We start from the raw sequence: 24,161 nt of genomic DNA, 5'->3' as shown, positions 1-24,161 counted from the left end.
AGTGTGCGGAAGGCCGCCTGCCCTGTTTATCGGAATTCCGACTTAGGGAAGACTTAGGCGAGTGTGAAGGCAGTGTCCCTATTATTCTTTGACCTTTCCAAACAAGTCTGTGTACATGCAGACCCCCAGGTGTTGACTGAAATCCTTATGCTTAATCCCTGGGTGCCCTTGCCTAGAGGACAATGTAAACACATGTGTCTTCTCAAGATTACTCACCCTACTGACTGTATCTGAAGATAAAAATTCCAATAAAAGCCTAATGAGGCAGGCAATCGAGGCTGCCTGGCTTCTTCCGCCTGGCCGTCCCTTAGCCCTCTCCCCCACAGTGAAACTGTGTTGGAGTAATCTGTTAATTCGTTGTTCAGGGGCTGCTGGTCAGCCCCGGCACAAAAATTTATATGGAACCACAAAAGACCCTGAATAGCCTCAGCAAGCTAGTGAAAGAAAACCAAGGCTGGAGGTATCACATTACCTGATATCAAACTATACTACAAGGCTATAGTAATCAAAACAGCATGGTATTAATACAAGAACAGGCATTTAGATCAGTGGAACAGAATAGAGAGCACAGAAATAAACCCTCATGTTTGTCGTTATTTAATATTTGACAGAAGAGGCAAGAATATCCAATGGGGTAAAGGCAGTCTCTCATAAATGGTGCTGGGAAAATTTGACATGTACATGCAAAAAATGATACTAGATTATCAACTTACATAACACACAAGAAAAAACTCAAAATGGATTATAGACTTAAATGTAAGTCAGGAAACAATAAAAATCCTGTAAGTAAAAAGGCAATAAAATTTCAGACATTTCTCAGGGCAATATTTTTGCAGATATACCTCCTGAAGCAAGGGAAACAAAGAAAAAAATAAACAAATGGGACTACATTAAACCAAAAAGTTTTTGTACAGCAAAACCATCAACAAAATGAAAAGGGAACCCACTGAATGGGAGAACATAATTGCCAATGATATCTCTGATAAGAGGTTAATTTCAAAAATATATAATGAAATCAAACAACTCAACACCAAGAAGAAAAACAACCCAATTTAAAAAATGGGCAAAGGACTTAAATAGACACTTCTCCAAAGAAGACATACAGATGGCCAATAGACATGAAAAAATGCTAAAAGTCACGAATCATCAAAGAAATGCAAATTAAAACCACTGTGATATATCACCTCAGGCCTGTCAGAATGGCTATCATCAACAAATCAATGAACAAGTGTTGGCAAGGATGTGAAGAAAAGGGAACCTTTGTGCACTGTTGGTGGGAATGCAGATTGCTGTAGACATTGTGGAAACAGTATGGAGGTTCCTCAAAAAATTAAAAATGGAACTGCATTATGACCCAGTGATCCCACTTCTGGGAATATATCTGAAGAAACCCAAAACACTAATTTGAGACTATATGCACCCCTATGTTCATTGCAGCATTGTTTACAATAGACAAGATCCAGAAACTGCCCAAGTGTCCATCAATAGATGAGTAGATAAAAAAAAGCAGCAGTACATTTACACAATAGAATACTATTTGGCTGCAATAAAAAAAAAAAAAAAATTACCTTTTGGGACAGTATGGATGGACCTAAAGATTATTATGCTAAATAAAGTAAGTCCATCAGAGAAAGACAAATATCATATGATTTTATTTACATGTGGAATCTAATGAACAAAATAAAGTGACAAACAAAATAGAAATAGGGGCATGGATACATGGAGCAGACTGACAGATAACAGTGGAGAGGGGTTTGAGGGTCTGTATGAAAGAAGGTGAAGGGATTAAGCAAAAACCAAAATATGTATACAAAACACATGTATACAATGATCTGGTGATAGACCAAGGAAAAGGGGGACTGGAGTGGGGGGTAGGTGGAGGTGGGCAAAGGAGGGGGCGGAGAAAAGAACCTGTGCTTCCAGTAATGGGCACACAATGCAATGTGCTGATGATGTTTTGTTGAGTTCTATACTTGAAAACTATGGTTTTGTACAATTTAAAAAATTGTGTTTTTGCCTGGCTGGTGTGGCTCAGTGGTTGAGTGTCCACTCATGAACCAAGAGGTCACCAGTCAATTCCTGGTCAGGGCACATGCTCAGGTTTTTGGCTTGATCACCAGAAGGGGGCATGCAGGAGGCAGCCGATAGATGTTGATGTTTCTCATTGATGTTTCTATTTCTCCTTCTCCTTTCCTCTCTCTCTAAAAATCAATAAAAAAAATTGTATTCTTTTGTTACTATATTTTGAAAATATACAATATAAATCCTATGTAAGTTGTTAAGGCCTTAAAATTTACTGAATGAGGATTTTAATACTAATTTTGTAAATACAATTTGAAATATTTTAACATAAGTATAAAAAAGTAATCACAGGAATTTTTTAAACTGAGAGTTATTTTTCTTGGCAGTTTATATTTCAAATTAAAAGTTCAGATACACTGTAGAATTAAACATTTGAAGTTGGGATCATCATAGCTATGTTGCCTATTAATTTTTTTAAATTGCCCTAAGAATGGCAGATTGATTTTAGTAAAACCTCCATATTTAAACCAGAAATTTATGAAGTTCAAGAAGTTAATGAGCTAGAAATAAATAAATGTCTGTACATGATATATGATGCTTTGACATGTGGAATTTTCTTTTTTCTTTTTTTTTTCCTTTCCGTTAAGGAGTGTAAGTTGAAAATACCAATGAGCTGAATCTTCAAGGAAATAACAAATTTTCAGGCAGAACATATTTAAAACACACAAAAATACCAGCATCTACACATATATTTAATGAGGAATCAGTCTACTCATGAAAATTATATCTGTTAGTCAAAATACTGGTTACATAATTTAGTTGTTAAAGATATTCCTGGTTAAACTAATTCTCACCCTTGCTTTTTAAGTGTATTACTATGCATGATGGATAGAGTTCCAGAGGTTCAGTTTAAGCTTATAAATATGTTCACGTTATTCCTTGCTAATCAAAAGATTTCTCACTTGAATATAACTTTCAATATTGAAAATACTTGTAATTACCAGTAATTCTTGGCATGTCACAGCATGGTATTTTGGATGAAAATATTTTTCTCTCTCAAATATTTTGCACAATGACATAAAGATAGGCAATTCTATGAAAGTTTCAAGAGTCATGGCTCTTAAGGAAAGAATATGGCACTTCCTTCATCTGCTATTGAAGGATATGTCCACTGGGTCACATGTAACAATTCTCTGCACAGATCAGTTTCTCCACTTTTTCCCTTCAATGAGTACAAATTGGAGCATGAAAACTTCAAAATACACTTTGAAAATCTACTTGCTGCAATAATTCTACCATTTTCCTTTTTCAATGTATCACATTTCAAAGTATTTTTATGTAAATCTGCCTTAATTGGTTGTTGATTTGAGAGATAAAGTCTGACTACACGTTAATTTCTAACTACTTTCAATTTTTGTTCGCCAGTAATTTTACGCGGATTCCACATTTAGCAGGAACAGAACAAAACTTTCAGCTTGCAAAGCAAATTCAATACCAGTGGAAAGAATTTGGCCTGGATTCTGCTGACTTAGCCCATTATGATGTCCTGTTGTCCTATCCAAATAAAACTCATCCCAACTACATCTCAATAATTGATGAAGATGGACATGAGGTAAAGAAAAAAAAAAGATTAGAAAAGAAACTTCCCCATCTATTCTTTCAAATACTTACTATGAAAGAATGCACTATACATCTCTAGTTATTGACAGAAATCAATATTATTGAAACTGGTAAATGATGCCTTGAATATTTCATTACCAGTATCAACTTTCTTAATGCTGTTTGAATTTAATGCTGATGTTGGAAGGATTCTGAGAAATTAATATTTGATAACAGTTGATATTTTCTATTTTTTAGTATTGTACACTAACTTAAATTATGAGATAATAGTAAGCTCCCAAGCAACTAAAATTGATACATTTCTGAGAGGTTCAGACTATAAAAGATACTGCACAGGTTGAGGGATGCTAGGGAAATCAGAGACCCAGTGTGCAATTTTAGCCACAAAGTTTTTATTGGTTCTTAATGATTATGTCTCATATGGTCATATGGTCATGTGTTCAGCTCCATACCCAGAACTCAGATGTGAGTACTTGGAGGGAAAGTCTATAACATATCTATTCTAAAGAATTTACAATCTTGTTTGTAAGTTAGGGCACATACTTAAAGAGAAGACAGCCCTGGCCAGTTTTGCTCAGTGGCTAGAGCATTGGCCTGTGGATGGAAGGGTCCTGGGTTTGATTTCGGTAAAGGACATATATATTGGTTGCAGGCTCTATCCCTGGCATTAATGTGTCTCTCTCACATCGATGTTATTCTCTCTTTTTCTTCCCTGCCCTTCCATTCTCTCTAAAAATCAATGGAAAAATAGCCTCCACTGAGGATCAACAACAAAAAAAGGAAGGGGGGGGGAGGCAATCCACGTAATTGAGCTAATTCTTATCATAAAATATATTCAGTATGAAAGCTTAGAACTCATATATTCATTGCTAGTTAGCACACCTTAGTTTTAGAACTACCATACCTAACTAAAATAGTCCTCTTCAATCCAGATAGCTTCCTTCAGTTCTTTTCTTAGCTGGGGCTTCTAAATTATATAAAGCTTCAAGTTTCTTTAGCTTGATTAGTGGTCAAGCTTGATCAATATTGATATTAAAAATATACATATGCTTAAATATCTGTCCTTATCTATCAAATTTGGGGATTGTCTATGTACAATCAGGAAAATAGCTAACTTCCAGTCCTTTTTTCCTCTGTTAACTCCCAATTTTGACTGTAGCTTTGCTTTTGTTATTCCATTTCATTATTTTTGCCATTACAAACATTTATGCAAGTCCTAAAGCCTGTTACATAATATAAGCATATCATGTAGAAGTTTCCTTTTGGAGGTTTTCTTAAATGGTGTTAGTTGCCTAAAGCTTCTTAATTTTTTTTTTAAGTTATATCACTAGTTTATTTTCATTTATGTTGTTTAAAAATTTATCTTTATTGTTGAAAGTATTACAGATGTCTCTTTTATTTCCTTTGCTATTGACCCCCTCCACCCAGCATCCCCCTGCCCCCCTCTCAGGCCTTCACCACACTATGGCTATGCAAATCCTCCTATATAATAAAAGCCTAATATACTAAGTGTCCAGTCATCTGGTTTTTCATTCAACCAATCAAAGTGTAATATGCTAATGATATGCTAAGGACACTAAACCACTCTCTATGACTTGCACTGACCACCAGGGGGTAGACCAGGGGTCCTCAAACTTTTTAAATAGGGGGCCAGTTCACTGTCCCTCAGAGAGTTGGAGGGCTGGACTATAGTTTAAAAAAAAACTATGAACAAATTCCTATGCGCACTGCGGGCCCAGGACGAGTCGGCTGCTAAGCAGGACAGGCAGCAGCACCCGGCGGGCTGGATAAATGTCCTCGGCGGGCTGCATGTGGCCCGCGGCCGTAGTTTGAGGACCCCTGGGGTAGACATTCGACCGGTCGACCAGTCGCTATGATGTGCACTGACCACCAGGGGGCAGACACTTTGACCAGTAGGTTAGCTTGCTGCTGGGATCTGGCCGATTGGGACTGAGCGAGATGGACTGGACACACTCTAGAGCCCTCCCACATCCCTCCCTGGCCCTGATTGTGCACCAGTGGAGTCCCTCGTCCTGGCCTGCACCCTCTCGCAATCTAGGACCCCTCAGGGGATGTTGGAGAGCCAGTTTCAGCCCAATCCCACAGGCCAGGCCAAATTCATGCACCAGGCCTCTAGTCTACACCAATAAAAGAGAAAGATGCAAATTGGCCTTACCTTCACGACACCCACCAGCCAATCAGGGATGAGTATGCAAATTAACCCAACAAAGGTGGTGGGTTAATTTGCATACACAGGTGCTGAGCGGCCAGGGGCGGGGCGAGATGCTTGTGTCATCACCATGGCAATGATGCAGCCATTCTGCACTGCCCCAGCCGCTCCGGGCCTCTGGGCAGCGTGGTAAGATGGAAAGGCAGCTCCGGCCCAGAGCAAAAAGGCGGCTCCAGGCTGAAGCGAAGGTGGTGGCAGCAGCCAGGGGAAGAAAGGCCCATTCTTGCATGAATCTTCGTTTATCGGGCCTCTAGTATCTAATAAAAGGCAAATCGACCAAACAGCAGAATGACTAGTTGCTATGAGACACATTGACCACCAGGGGGAAGATGCTCAATGCAGGAGCTGCCTCTGATGGTCAGTGCGCTCCCACAGGGGGAGCACCACTCAGCCAGGAGCCAGGCTCACGGCTGGCAAGTGCAGCAGTGGTGGCAGGAGCCTCTCCTGCCTCTGCAGCAGCGCTAAGGATGTCCAACTGACAGCTTAGGCCTGCCCCCCACGGCCTAAGCTGTCATTTGGACATCCCCCAAAGGCTCCCAGACTGCGAGAGGGTGCAGGTCGGGCTGAGGGGACCCCTCCCCCCGACCTCCCCATGAGTGCAGGAATTTCGTGCACCAGGCCTCTAGTATGCATATAAATTCCATGGTTAATCTCTCCTCCCCTCCATCCCCCATCTTCCCTCTGGGATTCTGCTACTTTCATTTATGTTTTTATCCAAGTTACACCTGCACATAAAGAATCACAGAATCGTATAGTTCTCCAAAGTGCCTTGCTTCCTTCCTAGTTCCCCCTTTCCTGAGGCAATCACTATTCAAACCGGAGTTGATTCTTTTGATATTTACCACTGTTTCCTTAAATAGCATGCTTATATTGGCTGTGTTTCAGATTCAGGCATTATCTTTTGACATCCTGATAGTTCAGCTCCATTTTCATCCCTGTGTCCTAACTATAAACGCTCTCTTACTGTCTCCCCAGTAAGTGGAGAGGGAGAGAGAAATATCCTTGTCAGAGGGAAACATTGATTATCTGCCTCCTGCACGGCCCCAACCAGGGATTGAACCTGCAACCCAGGCATGTGGCCTGACCAGGAATTGAACAGGTGACTTCTTGGTGCATGGGTCAGTGTTCAACCATTGAGCAACACTGGCCAGGACAAATTAAATTTTATTCTCCTTTGCAACACAGACAAGTTCCACTTCCCACAGGCAACAGATATTAGTGTTTTGTAGATTCCAGAAATATTTTAAGTATATACAGACACATTTTTTTACCTTTGTTTATGTAGAGATAATATATAATATAAATTGAACTACATATTGACTGGTTTATCATAACAAGTAAATAGAAATTTGAAAGCCAAAATTGTTTTAGTTATGCTCAGAATAGTTAATTTGGGGCTATATTAGTGAATTTTGGAAAGTGAACGATGTTCACTGGTATATAAGACTATATATATGACCTTTGAAAAAGTCACCCAAAATGGTTATTTCCTTGACTTTAAAAAACTTTTTGTAGTTGTTAGAATAACTCATAAATGCTTTAAAATCCACTGGCTCAGTAGTGCTATAAAACTGAAGATTAGTATAAAGGCAAATCAAGTGAGACAAGCTTGAATACTCCCTTGGCTGAAAGACTTGCTGATATAGTCACTTCGTTTCTAGATGGATTTTTATTGCAGTTTAGTGTATTTTCTTTTATAATCCTTCCCAGTGATTCAGATGAGTTTGCACCCTTTGTGGATACCAGAAAAATTATGAGAAATATGGGAGATGTGAAGATTTTTGGAGGATAGTAGTTTGGTTTTATGTTAGGTTCTGTCTGCCTCAGAAGAGGTAGCTTACTAGTGCTCCGGTTAGTACAATATGTTAGCCCAGATTCACTCCCCAGCTCCCATCACCCTTTGTACTGCTGCACTGGCATAACGTTCAAAAGAAGTGGTGATAGCAGATATCCTTGACTGGAGGGAATGTTTTAATCATTAATTTTTATATTTGCTGTAACTATGTTAAGTAGGAATCAGATTTTTCAATTTCCAAACTACAAAAAGACATAAACTAACATAATTAACCTATCAAAAAAAAAAAAAAAAAGGAAAAGCATTAGGGGGAGAAAAGGGAGAGTAAAAATCATATAATAAAAGGGTGTAAGTGACCTTACGTACTGTATATTAGAAACTACAAAATCATATAATTAGGAATTCCCTGGGGCAATTTGTTTCCCCTCTACTGCAAGCCATCATTTTTTGTAGGACAGTTTATTCTAGTTTATTTCTAGTTTATTCTTAACGCTAAAAATATTGCTTTTTAAAAAAATATATTTTTATTGCTTTCAGAGAGGAAGGGAGAGGGAGAGAGAGATAGAAACATGAATGATGAGAATCATCCATCGGATCGGCTGCCCCATACTGGGAATCGAGCCTGAAACCCCTGCATGTGCCCTTGACAGGAATTGAACTGGGGACCCTTCAGTCTGCAGGCTGATGATCTATCTACTGAGCCAAACAAGCTAGGGCAAGGATGTTGCTTTCTGAAGACCCAGCTTTTATGCAGAGGTCTCCTGTTACACTCTATTATTTGGATGGTCTCTGGACTTGTTTTTTTAATGTCTTTGCCCTCCCATGGAGTCCCAAGCTTTGATAGATCCAGCTAAGGGAAAAAAAAAAATGATTTTATTGCTCATCTCAGAATTCCTGCTTTCATGTTATTCTTTTAGCTTCTGTTTCTTTCCTAACTCCCCCCACCCCATTGAGTGATACACTTAAAAATATAATACTTTATGTCTGGTTCAGTGTTTTAAGTTCTTTTCAGAGTGAATGTTGTTTATATATCTAGATACAATCAGATATAGATTCCCCGCAAAATGTAATTTTTGTTATTGAAGTGAACTTAGTATTTAATGTGTTCCTAAGCTTTTATCTTTGCATTGTTCTAAGTGACTATGATTACCATACAATGTTACTTTTTATTTTTAGAATAAAATGTTTCTTCTAAAACAAAAGCTGGTATATATAGATTTTCTCAGGGTCTGTAATTTCTTCATCTCTTAAAAGCCTACCATAGCTTCTAGCACAGTGCTAGGTATTTGATATGTATTCTCAAAATATTGAAGGATTGATTAACCCTCTACTGACAAAAAAGATAATACACGGTTATCCTTATTTAATTGTAGAATCCAAATTTTACCTGATTTACTTCTGATTATTCTATTTCTCTAGATTTTCAACACATCATTATTTGAACCACCTCCTCCAGGATATGAAAATATTTCAGATGTTGTGCCACCTTACAGTGCTTTCTCTCCGCAAGGAATGCCAGAGGTAAAAATCTAAAGCAATAATAAAAAAACAAAAACAAAAAAACCCAGCACCCCTCATACATCCAGGCAATAATTAAGGGGCATTAAAAGGTTTCTGATACAATCCAAATTCATCCTTTTCCACATTTAAGAAACTAGAATTTCTTACTAAAAAAAAAATATTTATTATTGTGTTCATAGTGCTTTTTAAGATAAAATTCACTACATGATATGCATAAATCAAAATGTACATTTATTGACTTTTGACAAATGCCTATACCTTGCAATTCAAACCCCATCCACATATAGGCTATTACTTCCAAAAGTGCCTTTATGCCCCTTCTCAATCAACTCCACACACCCCGAGGCAACCATTGTTCTGATATTTTTGCCACTGTTGACTAGTTTTGCCCATTCTAGAAATTCATATAAATGGAATTGTATAGCATGCAATCATTTGTTTCTAGTTCTTTTTGTGAAGCATAATCTCTGAAATTCACATTTTAGTATTTATCAGAAGTTTGTTCCTTTTTATTGCCAAGTAATTCCTATTGTATGAAAATACAATATCTTACTGTTGTATAGCACTGACATTTTCAAATCAAATAATCATATTATTGCCATTTTCAAATGAAGAGCATGAATGTCCATTGTAGAGAGTCTTATGTGATTTGCCCAGTGAAGCACTGTGCATACAGTCATCTGAAATTGTACAATTAACCCCCAGGTATTTGCACAGTATTTTGTTTTTTTTTTATGAGAAAGCTTTGTTTGAAACAGTTGAATATAATCTATTAGGATCTTTTTACATGTTTTCTCTCCTGCTATAATCTTTAATATGAATTAAATTCAAGTTTGGACATATTGAGTTTAAAGTGCCTAGGATATATTCATAAGAAGTTGCTAATTGACAGTTGGGTATATTGAAGCATCACTCAATAGAGAGGTAAGGGCTTGAGCTATTATTGGAAACATCCTGAGTAAAAAAATCACATTTCGAATTAAATTGATATTTACAAAACTATCTTTACCAATCAGGATTTATAGGGACAAATTAATATCAGATAATGCCATATTTTTAATAAGAAAGTTAAAATTCATATTATTTTATTATTTTCAAATGTATTTGATTAATTATTTATAATTTTAAAATGTCACAAACTCAGAAGGATTTTTTTGTTGTATGAAATTTACTTTGAATGAATACTTGATATTTTACCTAATGATATAACATTGGAAAAAATTTCTCTAAAATTATCACATAAACAGAATGTTTGCAATTATTTAATAATTTTATAATTGACATGAGATAGAAATAAGGGATATAACAGTCAGCAATATTGTTTTTTAAATATTTGTTATTCATCTCAAATTGGTTTAAATATTGCAAATATCTTCTAATTTTTTTCACCTATTTGTTTGTTACTTATGTTGCCCTTTATTTAAAATAAATATTTAGTTTTGATATTGTATAATTATTATCTTTATGTTTATACAATTTGGATCTCCTTTATTAATCCCCTCCATTATTTATAGTGATATGTTTTATAAGTGGAATATAAAAAAGCACGAATATATCTTTATTATAAAAATAGCATAATACTACCAGATTGGAGTTAAATGGTTATATGTATGTGTGTACACAAATGATATATAATAGCAAAAATTATAACAAATTTAATTTAAAAAATATATAAAAGTAAATAAAAGAAAATGGCCATAAAATACATTTTAAAAATCTTAAAGTTAAATGAGTGTGAACTAGTTGAAGAACACTGAAATTTATTGAGCAGTGAAAATATTATGTATAAAGAAACATTGTATTTCTGGATGGGAAGACAGGGTTATAAGGAGGAAAGTATACCCACTTTAGTTTTGGGTTTTTACCGTAAAACTCCCTAAATAATTTTTGAACTCTGACAGAATTATTCTACTCATAAGAGAGTCATAGAGATTATTAATTCACATTTTTCAAGTATACTTAAACTATTCCAGATTAATAGGAGGACCGAAGGAGCATGCGATTCTTCATGGGACTGCTGTTTGTGTTCAAATATTAGATGAGTTTGCTGGCTGGTATGCCTCACTGGGTCCCCTGTAACCCAGCCAAAGGAGTGTTAATTCTTTTAAAATTATGTCTGTTTGTCTGTATGCTTAAGGTATTTCCCTGTCAGTAATTTTGGATCTTCATCTGAATCCTCTGGAGTATGAAATTCTGGGTTTTGCTTTAGCCTATTTGAAATTAGCAATTTGACAATGTCCATATAATGTAGTCTAATTTAGGGGTTCTCAAACTTTAGCATGAATCAACATAATCCAGAGGGTTTGTAAAACTCAGATTCTGGTCCCTACCCCCTGAGTTTCAGTAGGTCATAGGTGAAGGTTGAGAGTTTGTTCCCACGGTCCCAGGTGATGTTGATTCTGAGGGTTCAAGAACCATGCTTTAAAAACCACTGGTCTTGCCTCTCAGTTTTGTGTTCTATTAACAAGAGCAGAAAGATGGAAGCTTGAAAGAAATGGAAAATTCTAGGCTAACAGTGCAAGATTGTATTTATTCCCAGTCATAGAACAATGGTGCAGTGTAAATTTTACAAGGTCATTGTCTGAAAACAAAGCTTTTTTCTAATTCACAGTGGCAACTTGCATATCTATCACACTGTTTTCATTTTCAAAGTCAACTGTCATTTTTAAACTACTGTCTTCGTTAGTCCCTTCTCTATTATAATTTGTTTTGTGAAAACTGCAGATTTATCAAAAGATAGCCAAAATTTACAGAGATTTGAAGAAGCAGTCTTTTAAATAGGGATAAATTTCAAGTAGGATACTTAAAACAAAATTCACTAAAATCAAATTGCTTCATTACTTTGTAGTCACAATTAGAATAAGAGTGAACTCCAAAGAGGCCTAACAGTGATAAATCAGACATACAGAACTATCATTAATAGTGCATTAACATTGCATTGTATTAGGAGAAATAAAAGTAATCCTTTTACTGAAGCAAAGATTGAATTGCCACTTTCTCAATAGACTTTTCTTTCCTCTTTTTATTTAAAATGGTCCTGCCTGAGTCCCAGTTCATTGTTTGCCTACTCTATTTAAACTTATCTTTGAATTTTTCTATAGCACCTATCATCTTTTAATATTCTGTGTCATTTACTTAGTAACTTTATTGTTTATTATCTCTCCTTCCACATGAATGTAAGTTCCTTCAAGGTCGAGAATTTGGCATATATCTAATTCCTAGAACTCTACTGAGCACATAATAAATTCATATATATATATCTTCAACAAATTTGTCAAATCTGAGAATACACTTGGAAGCAACTTCATTTTAGTATCTGTTATAAATTTGTTGTGCATATGCCATGAGTAATGTAGTCAAAGAGGGAAACAAAGATATTAGAAATCGTCTAGGACAGGGGCTTCAAGCTAGAATGTGTGAAGACTTTCCAAAGGCAGGCATGGGACCATTTTAAAGAGATGAGTTGCATCATCCGTTTCTCGGTGTACTCTCTGATGGAATTGGGAACTGGCCTGTGGTGAGATCCTGCTGGTACTCTGTCACCATCTCCTTATTTATAGTCATTTTTTCTCTTATTAATGAAAGACATCATCTACCCGTTCTAAAACAATATGAAGCATATTTTTGATTTGTAAAAAAATCCCTGGGATTCCACACAAAGAGATGGTAGTGCAAGATTCTAACAGCTGGCTGGGTAACAAATGATTTGACAAATCAAATGGTTTGCAATGGAATAAAATTAAAGCTGAGCCTAATTGAGTTTCCTACTGGCATCGTTAGAATTAACTTGGATAATAGATCAGTGTATGATTTGGGGGTTATAACTTGGAAGGAATTTAAATAATTTAGTGAAGATTTCATGACAAAATTTTTTTCATTCCTATCCCAAGGTTTCTGAGAACAGGAAGTATGAACAGAAGTGATGCTGAATCCTGTCTCATTCTAGCAATAGTCTGTTCATTCACAGATCCATGGCCTAATTTTTAATATTCCATAGCATCAAGAGATATTTTTCAAGTACAATTTGATGCTTAAGTACTATTTATAAAAAATTGTAATGATGTTGTTAGACTCAGTTAGATACTGCTATTATTATAACTTACTTCTGGAGAATTTTCATTACACAGATAGCCTGTCATAGGAAATACTTTTTTGTTGTTTTGTTTTGTTAATCCTCACTGAAGGATATTTTTCCATTGATTTTTAGAAAAGTGGAAAGGAGTAGTGGGTAGGGGAAAAAGAAAAAGGAAGAGAGAAACATCAACATCAGAGAGGCACATCCACTGGTTGCCTCTCCCCATGCACCCTGACCTGGGCTGGGGATTGAACCTGCAACCTAGATATGAGCCCTTGACTGGGAATCGAATTCTTAACCCTTCGGGTGTGGGCCAATGCCCTAACCACATCCTAATGCTGGCCAGGGAGGAAATACATATTTTTAAAAATTCAATTTATATGTTAATCAAGGGAAGTTTGCCAGTGATTAATAAAAGACTTTCAAGCATACCCAGAGACTGAAATGGAATTTACTAGTAACAAGCTAAATGTTAATTAAGTAGTGTTCTCTTGGGATCGATATTTTTGGCAGGGAGGAGAAGGAAGCTGGATTAAGCAGAGGGAGAAGTTTCACCTCAATGCCAGCTCACGGACATCCTCAGCTGACACGATGGGCAGCTCTGGAGTCAGAATTGCCCATCATATTGGTCCTGGGTTGGACTAAGATGTCCAGGTCTTAACACTTCCACGTCAATCAATCATTGAATGTGTTGCATTCTAAAAAAGGACATGACTGAGCAAGGTGGCTGTTTGTAGCAAACCTTGAGCAAAGGGCTGACACCAGAAGGCTGTCTGCTGAGAGCCTTCCCTGCAGCTGGAACAAGAATCTCTCACTGAAGGGAAATCTGGCAGCACATGCTGTTGCCCAGCACAGATACATTTTACTTTAGAGGAGAATGTTTTGGGGGAAGAGGGACAGAAGTTCGGGGGGGGGGGGGGGAAACAATGATAAAATTCTGACTAAAGAGAATAGTGTATTTCTGTATTTTTAAAACTATGATACTGAATAGTAAATCATAATAGTCTTTAAAATTTTTTGGACACAAAAAGTGAGGAAAAATTCCTTGAAAAATGTTAATACTTATATACTGAAAATTGCATCATTTACAACTCCTTAAAGGTATGATAAAAAACTTTAGGTGCCAACTTAAAAATACTGTTTTTCAAAGTCAGTGTAGGAAGTAGGTGAGCAAAATACGTTTGAAGACTGTTGATCTAATCTAAAAGCCCATTTTATAAATGAGAGTCCAGTCATATGCCACTTGGGACATGTTCTGGAAAGTGCATTGTTAGGCGATTTCATCCTTGTGTAAACATAGAGGGCACTTACACAAACATAGATAGTAGAGCCTATGACACACCTAGGTTATATGTTATGTCTCTGTTGTCTATGCTGTCCCTCATTGACCGAAATGTCGTTATGTGGCATGTGACTATATTGAAACTCAGAGATGTTGTAAGACTTGCACATAATCATACTAATGATGTGAAGCCAGACCTTAGAGCAGTGATATTACCTGACCTCTGACCTTTCTCCCTTACCTAGTGGTTGTGAAGACCCATTAAGCTACCGTTTCTGAATATACTCCAAAGAGAATAAAGCTCTCATCAAGGACTTCTTAACCTAAGGTGTCTGAACCCCTTTAAATTGCATGCAGCAATGTGTATATTTATATACATTTCCTTCCTGGGGAATACTTCTATGGCTTTATAGCTTCTATAGAGGAGACAGATATGTTAAAAACAAACAAAAAAACTTGCTGTTAAATTCCTATGTCTAATCCAGCTAATTGCCTTCTGAATGCAAGTTCTTTCTCCCTGAATCTTTTATCTGAGGCTCATGCTTCTCTGACCCTCCTGTGTGCTCTTGCCTCTTCCCTATTTCAAAGATGTGAAATAGTGCAGAGCAATCTGCTTGTATTCAGTTTTACCTGTTCTAAGTCATGCATGATCTCAACAGGGTGATCTAGTATATGTGAACTATGCACGAACGGAAGACTTCTTTAAACTCGAGCGGGATATGAAAATCAATTGCTCTGGGAAGATTGTTATTGCCAGATATGGGAAAATTTTTAGAGGAAATAAGGTAAAAATCATCTCCTTTTTGTTCTCCACAAATATAAAGTTATATTGTGTCATATATGTAGAATCGTATCCTTAAAACTTTTTGAGGATCATGATCCTATCATGTTCTGTAATATGCCCACCTTATAGTGAGGACACCTCTGCTAGCTCATAGACCGGGTTTTTGTTTTTTTAATATATTTTTTTTTGTTGATTTCAGAGAGGAAGGGGGAGGGAGTGAGAGATAGAAACATCAGTGATGAGAGAGAATCATGGATTGGCTGCCTCCTGCATGCCCCCTACTGAGGATTGAGCTCATAACCCGGGCATGTGCCCAGACTGGGAATCGAACCTGTGACCTCCTGGTTCATAGGTCGATGCTTAACCACTGAGCCATGCTGGCCAGGCTAGGCAGGTTTTTTTAAAAAATATTTTTATTGATTTCAGAGAAGAAGGGAGAGATAGAAACATCAATGATGAGAGAGCATCACCGATTGGCTGCTCCTACATGCCCCCCATTGGAAATCGAGCCTGCAACCTGAGCATGCGCCCCTGACCAGAATCGAACCTGGGACCTTCCAGTCCATAGTCCAACGCTCTATCCACTGAGCCAAACCAGCCAGGGCTAGGCAGGGGTTTTGATGGGCCATTGCAATGTGGCTAGTGTGATAGATCAGGGAGGATAGAGCAGATTTTTTCCATGCCTACAGATATGCCTATGGTCTACAAAGAAGTGTGTGCTGGATTTGTTGTTAACCTTGATTCGGCAGCTTTTATTATAATATTAACTTTGAAAATATTTACTACATTTAATTTTAACACATTGCGGACCAGTAGTTTTATTGTTAGCTTTACCCAGTGGCCAGATAAGTTTCTATTGAACGAGTACAAAAAACATTTTACATAAATGTTAAAGGCATGCTTTAAAATTAAATACCCATTGCATTTCAAAGTTATTTATTACATGTTCTTATAAGCTAATATCTTTTAAAGATTCTTGTGATTGGCCGCAAGCTTTAGAACAGAAAATGAGAATTCTCGTGATCCATCTGAAATGTGTTAATGTGAATTGTTATAGATAATGAAAGAAACCAGTTTATATATACATAGAGTTTTTAAAGTTATGATCACTTGATTTGTTTTATATATATATATATATATAAACATATATATATATATATAAACATATATATATATATATATATATAAAAATATATATATATATAATAAAAGCCTAAGTGCCTAAGTGACCACTATGGTGGAACGACCAGAACGACCAGTCGCTATGATGCACACTGACCACCAGGGGGCAGACGCTCAATGCAGGAACTACCCCCTGGTGGTCAGTGCGCTCCCACAGGGGCATGCCACTCAGCCAAAAGCCAGGCTCACAGCTGTGGTGTGCAGCAGCAGTGGCAGGAGCCTCTCCTGCCTCTGGGGCAGCGCTAAGGAGCAGCAAGCAGGCAGGCGGTAAGGATTGAGGGGTCCCAGACAGCAAGAGGGCACAGGCCTGGCTGAGGGAACCCCCCCACACCCCCAATGCATGAATTTCATGCATCGGGCCTCTAGTATGTGTGTGTGTGTGTGTGTGTGTGTGTGTGTATATATATATATATATATTTTTTTTTTTTTCCTCTTTCTTGGGAAATTAAATTTCAAAGGTATTCCCTTTCAACCATAGAAAAAATGGGAATCTGGCAGGCTTCTTGTGCATTTAGACTAGTGACTAGTGGAAGAAAACAGCAAGTACTTGCTACCACTAATGGGTACATTATCCGCATGTGCTACTTTTAGGGCTGACACTTTAGAGCCTGTAGTAGGGTGGGAAAAAGCCAGTTCTCTGTGAATTATTCTTTGTTGTAGGTCTAATGATAAAAGGTTAAAAATAAAAAGTCTGGTTACTTATTTAAGGATAATTTTGAGTATTGATATAACCAGATTTGGAACAACCAACCTGTAGTAAGAGACATTGTGTTTCACAGGTTAAGAACGCCCAGCTGGCGGGGGCCAAAGGAATCATTCTGTACTCAGACCCCGCTGATTACTTTGCTCCTGGGGTGGCATCCTATCCAGATGGTTGGAATCTTCCTGGAGGTGGTGTCCAGCGTGGCAATGTCTTAAATCTTAATGGTGCAGGCGACCCTCTCACACCTGGTTACCCAGCAAATGGTGAGCAATCAGGCCTTCATTATCATGGGAAACTTAACACTTTAAGTGATTTTATGAAAGGACTTCCTTTGACAACATAGTATGTCTTTTTCTTATTCTATTTGCATCTAAGAAAAAAATTAAAGAGGTTTGAACTCTGAATATTATCAATTCAGTTTCCTTGTCCCTTGTTTGGAACCCTTGGGCCTGATGGGTTTTGGAATTCAAACATTTAAAAGTAATGCGGTGCATATACCATACATTGTGTAATACTTAAAGAGAGGCTGGGACAATACAGGAAGCAAGCATATACATATTTTTGCAGCAAAATGTATGAATAATCACACCAAGCTGGGTTAAAGATGTAGTATGAGTAGCCTGTGTCTGCTTAAGTCAGATTTTGCTGTCAAATGAATTTACGTCAAATCAGGTTGTGTTGCCAAGTGACTCTCCTCCAAATGCACACAGTTTTGGAATTTCACAATCGTGGATAAAGGATAGTAGAACAGAAGTTCTATAACCCCCTGAAACGAGACATTTAAGACAGAGTCCAGAAAATGCTTATTGCATCTTTGCGATATAAAGACAATAGTGATAACTTTCAAGGAGTGTTTCCTAAAGACCAGCTCTTCACCTGCATTAACACTCCTTCAAGCTTGGTAGTATTGTTCTCTCTATTGACAGAAGATGGACATGAGGCTAGGAGAAGGAAGCAGTGTGCCTAGATTATGACACCACTTAATGAGGAGTGGGGGTTCAAAGTCAGGCAGTCTGGCTCCAGAGTCCACATGCTTGTCTGGTGCTGAGATAGTTCCCTGTACAACTGTAGATCATTAACAAAGGGAGTGAATTCATTTGAATGTGCTTAGTTTGTGTGGTTTAAAACTAACTGAGCTGTATAACTTGGATAAAATCTGTTGCCAAGTGTCTGTTGTTGTTGTTGTTTTTTTTCATTCTTTATTTCTTTATCAAATTGTAGATTCCGCTAATGCTTACGTACTTTGACTTTGTAAATCACATAAATACACTGGAACTTAGGTCACCCTCTAATTTAAAATGATAATTTTTAGGAAGGAAAGTCATGTTATTGAATTCCCTTTGGTGCTGTATTTCTTTTTTAAACATATATATTTTGATTTTTAGTTATTGATTTGAGAAAGAGAAACATCAATTTGTTGTTCCACTTATTTATACATTTATTGGTTGATTTCTTGTATGTGCCCTGACGGGATCAAACCCATAACCTTGGCATATTGGGACAATGCTCTAACCAACTGAGCTACCTTGGCCAAGGCCTGTTCTATTCTTTAAAAATTTTTTTTTAACTTTTTATTATGGAACAATTCAAAAATATATATTATACATAATATACATAACATGTAATGCATGATAAGAGATAATTATCAACAATCAATTGTCAATCTTGTTTCATCTGTTCATCCCCATTTGTTTACTTATTGTTATTGCTCTAGAGAATTTTAAAACAAATGTCACGTGACATATTGTCATTTTACCCATAAAAAGAAAAAGATTTTGCAATCATGTGAATTTCTTAGTAGATAATTTAAAATTTTGGAAAAAAAAGAAAAATTGCTTTCATTATTTTTTAATCTAAAGAAATGACAGAATGTATGTTTCTATTTTGAAGTTGAGTTTACAAGCACTAAAATTCACAGATCTTTAGAGTTCAGTTCAATAAATTATAAAAATCGCATACATCTATGTTACTCAATATAAAATATAGGACACTTCCATGAGTTCAGAAAGTTCTGGTTGTTTTTACTGCACACTCAGGAGCAACCACTTTCTGATGTTTGTCACTATTGGTTAGTTTGCCTGGTTTGGGGCTTAATATAAAATGAATAAAACAGTATGTATTCTTTTATGCCTTGCTGCTTTTACTCAGTATAATGATTTGAGATTTATCCATGTTATATTAGTAATTTGTTCTTTTTTGTTGTTGTTAATCGTCACCCAAGGATATTTTTTCCATTGAGTTTTAGAGAGAGTTGAAGGGAGGGAGGGGAGAGAAAGAGAAACATCTATGTGAGAGAGACACATCAATTGGTTGCCCCCTGCATGCACCTTGACAGGACTGGGGGTGAAACCCACAGACCAAGTTCATGCCCTTGATAAGGAATTAAACCCGAAACCCTTTGGTGGGCAGGCTGGCGCTCTAACCACTGAGCTCACCAGCCAGGGCAGTAATTTGTTCCTTTTAGTGACTGAGTAGCATTGTATTGTGAGACTATACTACAGATAATTTATTCATTCTCCTGTTGACTGACACCTGGACTGTGTCCAGTATTTGGCTAAAATAAATGGGGCTATTATAAGCAGTTTGCATGAATCTTTTTGTGGAGACATGATATGTTTTCATCTCTTTGACTGATAAACAGAAATTCTGTGCCATAGTGCACATTTCTGTTTAACATTGCTTTTCAAAAGAGTTATCCAATGTGACTGCACAATTTTACACTCTCACAAGCACTGTATGAGAGTTTCTGCTGCTCTGCATTCTGGCTAACATTTGAAATTGCCTGTCTTTTTATTTCAACAATTCCAGTAGATGCAATGTGAAAATATGTTTAACATGACTTACAGAAAATATTTTGAAAAGGACTGCCTTTTTATTCTTTCAGAATATGCTTATCGACGTGAAATCCCAGAGGCTGTGGGCCTTCCAAGTATTCCTGTTCATCCGATTGGATACTTTGATGCACAGAAACTCCTGGAGTAAGTTTGTAAGAAACAATCAGATGGCGTACTTCTCTTTATTGGTAGTCTTCAACTTTTAAACTTTTATCTCCATTATTTGTTATTGAAATCCTCTGAGGTGGGTGAAACACTTAATTTTATCACCATTTTATAGAATAATGGTTCTGTTCTGGAATTTACTTTACATATCAGTATGTCCTGTGTGACAGCCGTGAAAATGAGCCTTTCAGATCTCCAAATGCAGGGAGCATAACTGATCAATTGCTCCAGCCACTGTGCCTTGAAATGCAACACCCTGTTTGTGTTAGGGCAGTGGTCGGCAAACTGCGGCTCACGAGCCACAAGCAGCTCTTTGACCCCTTGAGTGTGGCTCTTCCACAAAATACCACAGCCTGGGCAAGTCTATTTTGAAGAAGTGGTGTTAGAAGAAGTTTAAGTTTAAAAAATTTGGCTCTCAAAAGAAATTTCAATTGTTGTACTGTTGATATTTGGCTCTGTTGACTAATGAGTTTGCTGACCACTGTGGGCCATGCTTCCCACAGCTGCTCCCAGTCATTTCCAGAGGGCCTCAGGGATGCTAAACCAGGCCCATTATGGAAAGCACCTGACTCTTCTGATGGGAAATTTTGCCCGAGGACTCCCCAACATCCTTGCTCAACTTGATGCTACCACCCAGCACTCTTTTCTTCTTCTCTTTCTTTTTACCCCATATCAGACCTGCATAGGAGTCCAATGGCTTTCTCAGTCTTCCCTACATCCCTTGCTATTTTCCTCAGGGGTCTCTCCACTAATAAATCTCCTACTCATCTAATCCTCTTACTGTCTACTTCTTGAGGACCTGGAATAACTCACTGATAACAATTTCCATTTTGTTTTCCTTCCTATTCCTCTTCTCCCTATGCTTTCATCATTGAAATGCCTCCAAATGTGTTATTGCTTAACCTGGCATTGGGACTCTTTTCCCTTTCTCACCCTGCTTTCTCGTGTCTGCATGTCTCTTGTTCTTCCTTATCCTTTAGGCTGGGGGAGAACTCTGACTTCTGAAAGTAGAATTGCTAGGCACCAGTGTCTGGTCAGTTAGTCAGACACTGTGGTCCCTAGAGTCTTTGAGTTCAAGACATTTCTGATCATTTTATTTTAGGGACTATAAGAAAACTCTGCATAACCTAGTGCAGTGCCCTCATTTTTTACAGAGAGTGGGTGGGATCTCTCCACTTTAAGGGCACCTTAAATAATAGCACCCTGGTATTTTTATCTTTTTATCTTAGCTTTACCAGATGGATTAGGATTCAGGGTTGGGCACAGATTTTTAGGGCAACATAGATTATGCTTTTGTCTAAATATGTTTATAAAGTCTAAATATTGCTGGTATTTAAAAGATAAAAGTGAATAAAATGAAAGCAATTTTAGAATTACTTCTGATAGTGGAATACTATAAACTACACAAATCTTCAATAATTGATAAGTAGTCAAATACATCACAGGCTATGATAGTACTGGAAGCCATTAAAATGCACATTGTACAGGAATACTTACTGATATGGAAACATGCATATGCTATACTATTAAGGGAAAGATAGATTTCAAAACAATGTATAGTGTAATTGAAATTATGTAAAAGGAAATACATTGACACAGTTCAAAATTCAAAGGGGTATACAGGAAAATGTTTCCCTTTTATCCATTTCCACCCCAAAGGTATTCAATGTTATTAGTGTAGAATATATATCATTGTAGAAATATTTTATGTATAACCAAGCATGTGTATATATTCTTCACCTGCTTAATATAACATTTTTGCATACTTCTTTTCTGTTTTGACTATTGATTATGCTTTTTTGCCAATGTAAAAATGACCACTCATGTTATTTATGGTTTGTGTATAACATTGTACTGTATGACTTTGCTGTGATACCTAATCTAAGCCTCAGGCTCCTCATCTGTGAAGTGGAGATGATAGCACTGACTTATTTCTTTTTTAAGGATTTATTTTTTTTAAGATTTTTACTTTATTTTTTAGAGAGAGGGGGAAAGGGAGAGAGAGAGAAACATGGATGTGATAGCCAAACATCCATTGGCTGCCTCCTGCACACCCTTTTCCCCTCTACAGGGGTCGAGCCAAAACCCAGGCATGTGCCTTGACTGGGAATCGAACCAATAACCTTTCAGTGCACAGGAAGATGACAAACCAACTGAGCCATACTGGCCAGGACTGCAGTAAAGAGTGAAATGGCATATTATCTGCAAAGCACATTGCACTATTGCTGACTCATAGAAACTATTATGAACAGACACTCAAGAAAGCAAGTTTATTGACACTTTAACTTGCAACTTCAAAATTACCTCCAGCTATTAATACTTTTTGTGTTCAACAGAAAAATGGGTGGAACAGCACCTCCAGACAGCAGTTGGAAAGGAAGTCTCAAAGTGCCCTACAATGTTGGACCTGGCTTTATTGGAAACTTCTCTACACAGTTAAGAGACTCTTTTTATTTTAACTCTCTTTAGGGGGAGGACACTTTTTTTTTTCATTAAAAAATAAGCAATTATAGAGGATGATTAAAAAAAGTAAGACCTATCTAGTATCAGCAGGAAACAAAATCACAGGTTGAAGAGACGACACTTACATCATTATAGTCGGACAGGTGGGCCAATGTAATTTTTGCCTGCATGCCTTTAGAAATCCTTTAAACAGTAATGTAAGATTTAAAAATTGTGGGTGGTAATCTGTTGACCAGTAATTTTTGAATGTGTTCTTTATGTTTGCATTAGAAAAGTCAAGATGCACATCCATTCCAACAATAAAGTGACAAGAATTTACAATGTGATTGGAACTCTCAGAGGAGCAGTGGAACCAGGTAAGTTAATCAGCATGTAGCAAATGAGCAACTTTTCTTTGCCAGGTACTTACTGCTCCAAGCTTTGGTGCTATCAGGTGAGCAAAGCAAAGCAACTCTTTGCCCTAATGGAACTCATATAAATACAAAATACATAGATATGAGGTGATTTTGTATTGTGATATATGTTGTTAAAAAAAAAAGAGAAGTGAATGGTGGGGCTAGGTTGATAAAGTGTGCACGCTTTGCTTAGAGGATCAAGGGAGGAAGCACAGGGAGAGATGGATTTTAGGTGTTTTCTGGATTTGTTTGCCACATAGTTTTGTATGGGTAAATATCTTCATGATAACTATAAATATCTATATAAAAGATAGCACTAGAGCCCTGGCAGGTGTGGCTCTCAGTTGGTTTGATTCCTGGTCAGGGCACATTCCTGGGTTTCGGGTTGAATCCCCAGCAGAGGGCGTGCAGGAGGCAGCTGATAGATGTTTCACTCTCACATTGTTTCTCTGTCTCTCCCTCTCCCTTCCTCCCTATGAATCAATTAAAAAATCTTTAAAAAAAGATATCACTCGGAAAATTAAAGTAACTTTGGATTAATATTTTTTTTTACATTGAAGTTGATGAAATATATAGATACATGATTTCCAAAGGATTTCCGATGATCTGAGGATTAATACATCTTATAAAGAGTCTTACTTCATTATGTTCCAGTTCCTTAAAAATTATTGGGTTATATATTTTTTACAAAGACATCTAATTAAATTGTATATCTTTCTTACAAGCAGCCAGTGCTTATCTTCAGTGATTAAGAATGTTGATATGCTCCAATGAAAACGAAACAATATATAACTGGCTATTTGTTGAATTTTACTGAGTACCTATTTTTTGCCAGCTCTATGCTAAGCATTGGGGATGGTGGGATAAAAAAAAGACATCACCTGGGAACAAGGAGCTAATGGCTGGGAGGGGGGGGTCATACATTTAAGTGTGGTAAATACTTTTTCAGATATGAAAAGATTACCTCCAGGGCTGGGTAGGTAAGAAATTCCCTCTTCCCATGGAAACTAGGAATGGTTCATAAAGGGGGAAAATCTTTGACCTGAATCTTAAAAATAAATAGAAGGAATAGGAAGTAGAGGACTTGGTA

At 37.0% G+C, this 24,161-nt stretch overlaps 1 protein-coding gene across 2 annotated transcripts in view; it reads left to right on the top strand.

Moving 5' to 3' along the window:
- The window catches only part of FOLH1 (folate hydrolase 1), a 52,845-nt gene that overhangs the window by 6,483 nt on the left and 22,201 nt on the right, over positions 1 to 24,161 (top strand). For both annotated transcript variants that reach the window (XR_013959141.1, XM_080643205.1), the window contains exons 3-9: positions 3,448 to 3,634; positions 9,087 to 9,188; positions 15,205 to 15,330; positions 17,291 to 17,477; positions 20,099 to 20,192; positions 22,550 to 22,648; positions 22,947 to 23,032. Coding sequence is in view for 1 of the 2 variants with exons in the window: in XM_080643205.1 (XP_080499331.1) it covers positions 3,448 to 3,634; positions 9,087 to 9,188; positions 15,205 to 15,330; positions 17,291 to 17,477; positions 20,099 to 20,192; positions 22,550 to 22,648; positions 22,947 to 23,032 (881 nt within the window). In the remaining variant the exon portion in view is untranslated. The remainder of the gene's footprint in view (positions 1 to 3,447; positions 3,635 to 9,086; positions 9,189 to 15,204; positions 15,331 to 17,290; positions 17,478 to 20,098; positions 20,193 to 22,549; positions 22,649 to 22,946; positions 23,033 to 24,161) is intronic.

Source organism: Plecotus auritus (genome assembly GCF_963455305.1).
Source record: "Plecotus auritus genome assembly, chromosome: 9".
Lineage (NCBI taxonomy): Eukaryota > Metazoa > Chordata > Mammalia > Chiroptera > Vespertilionidae > Plecotus > Plecotus auritus.
Note: the sequence above shows the minus strand (reverse complement) of the source record. Positions and strands in the feature narration are given on the sequence as shown.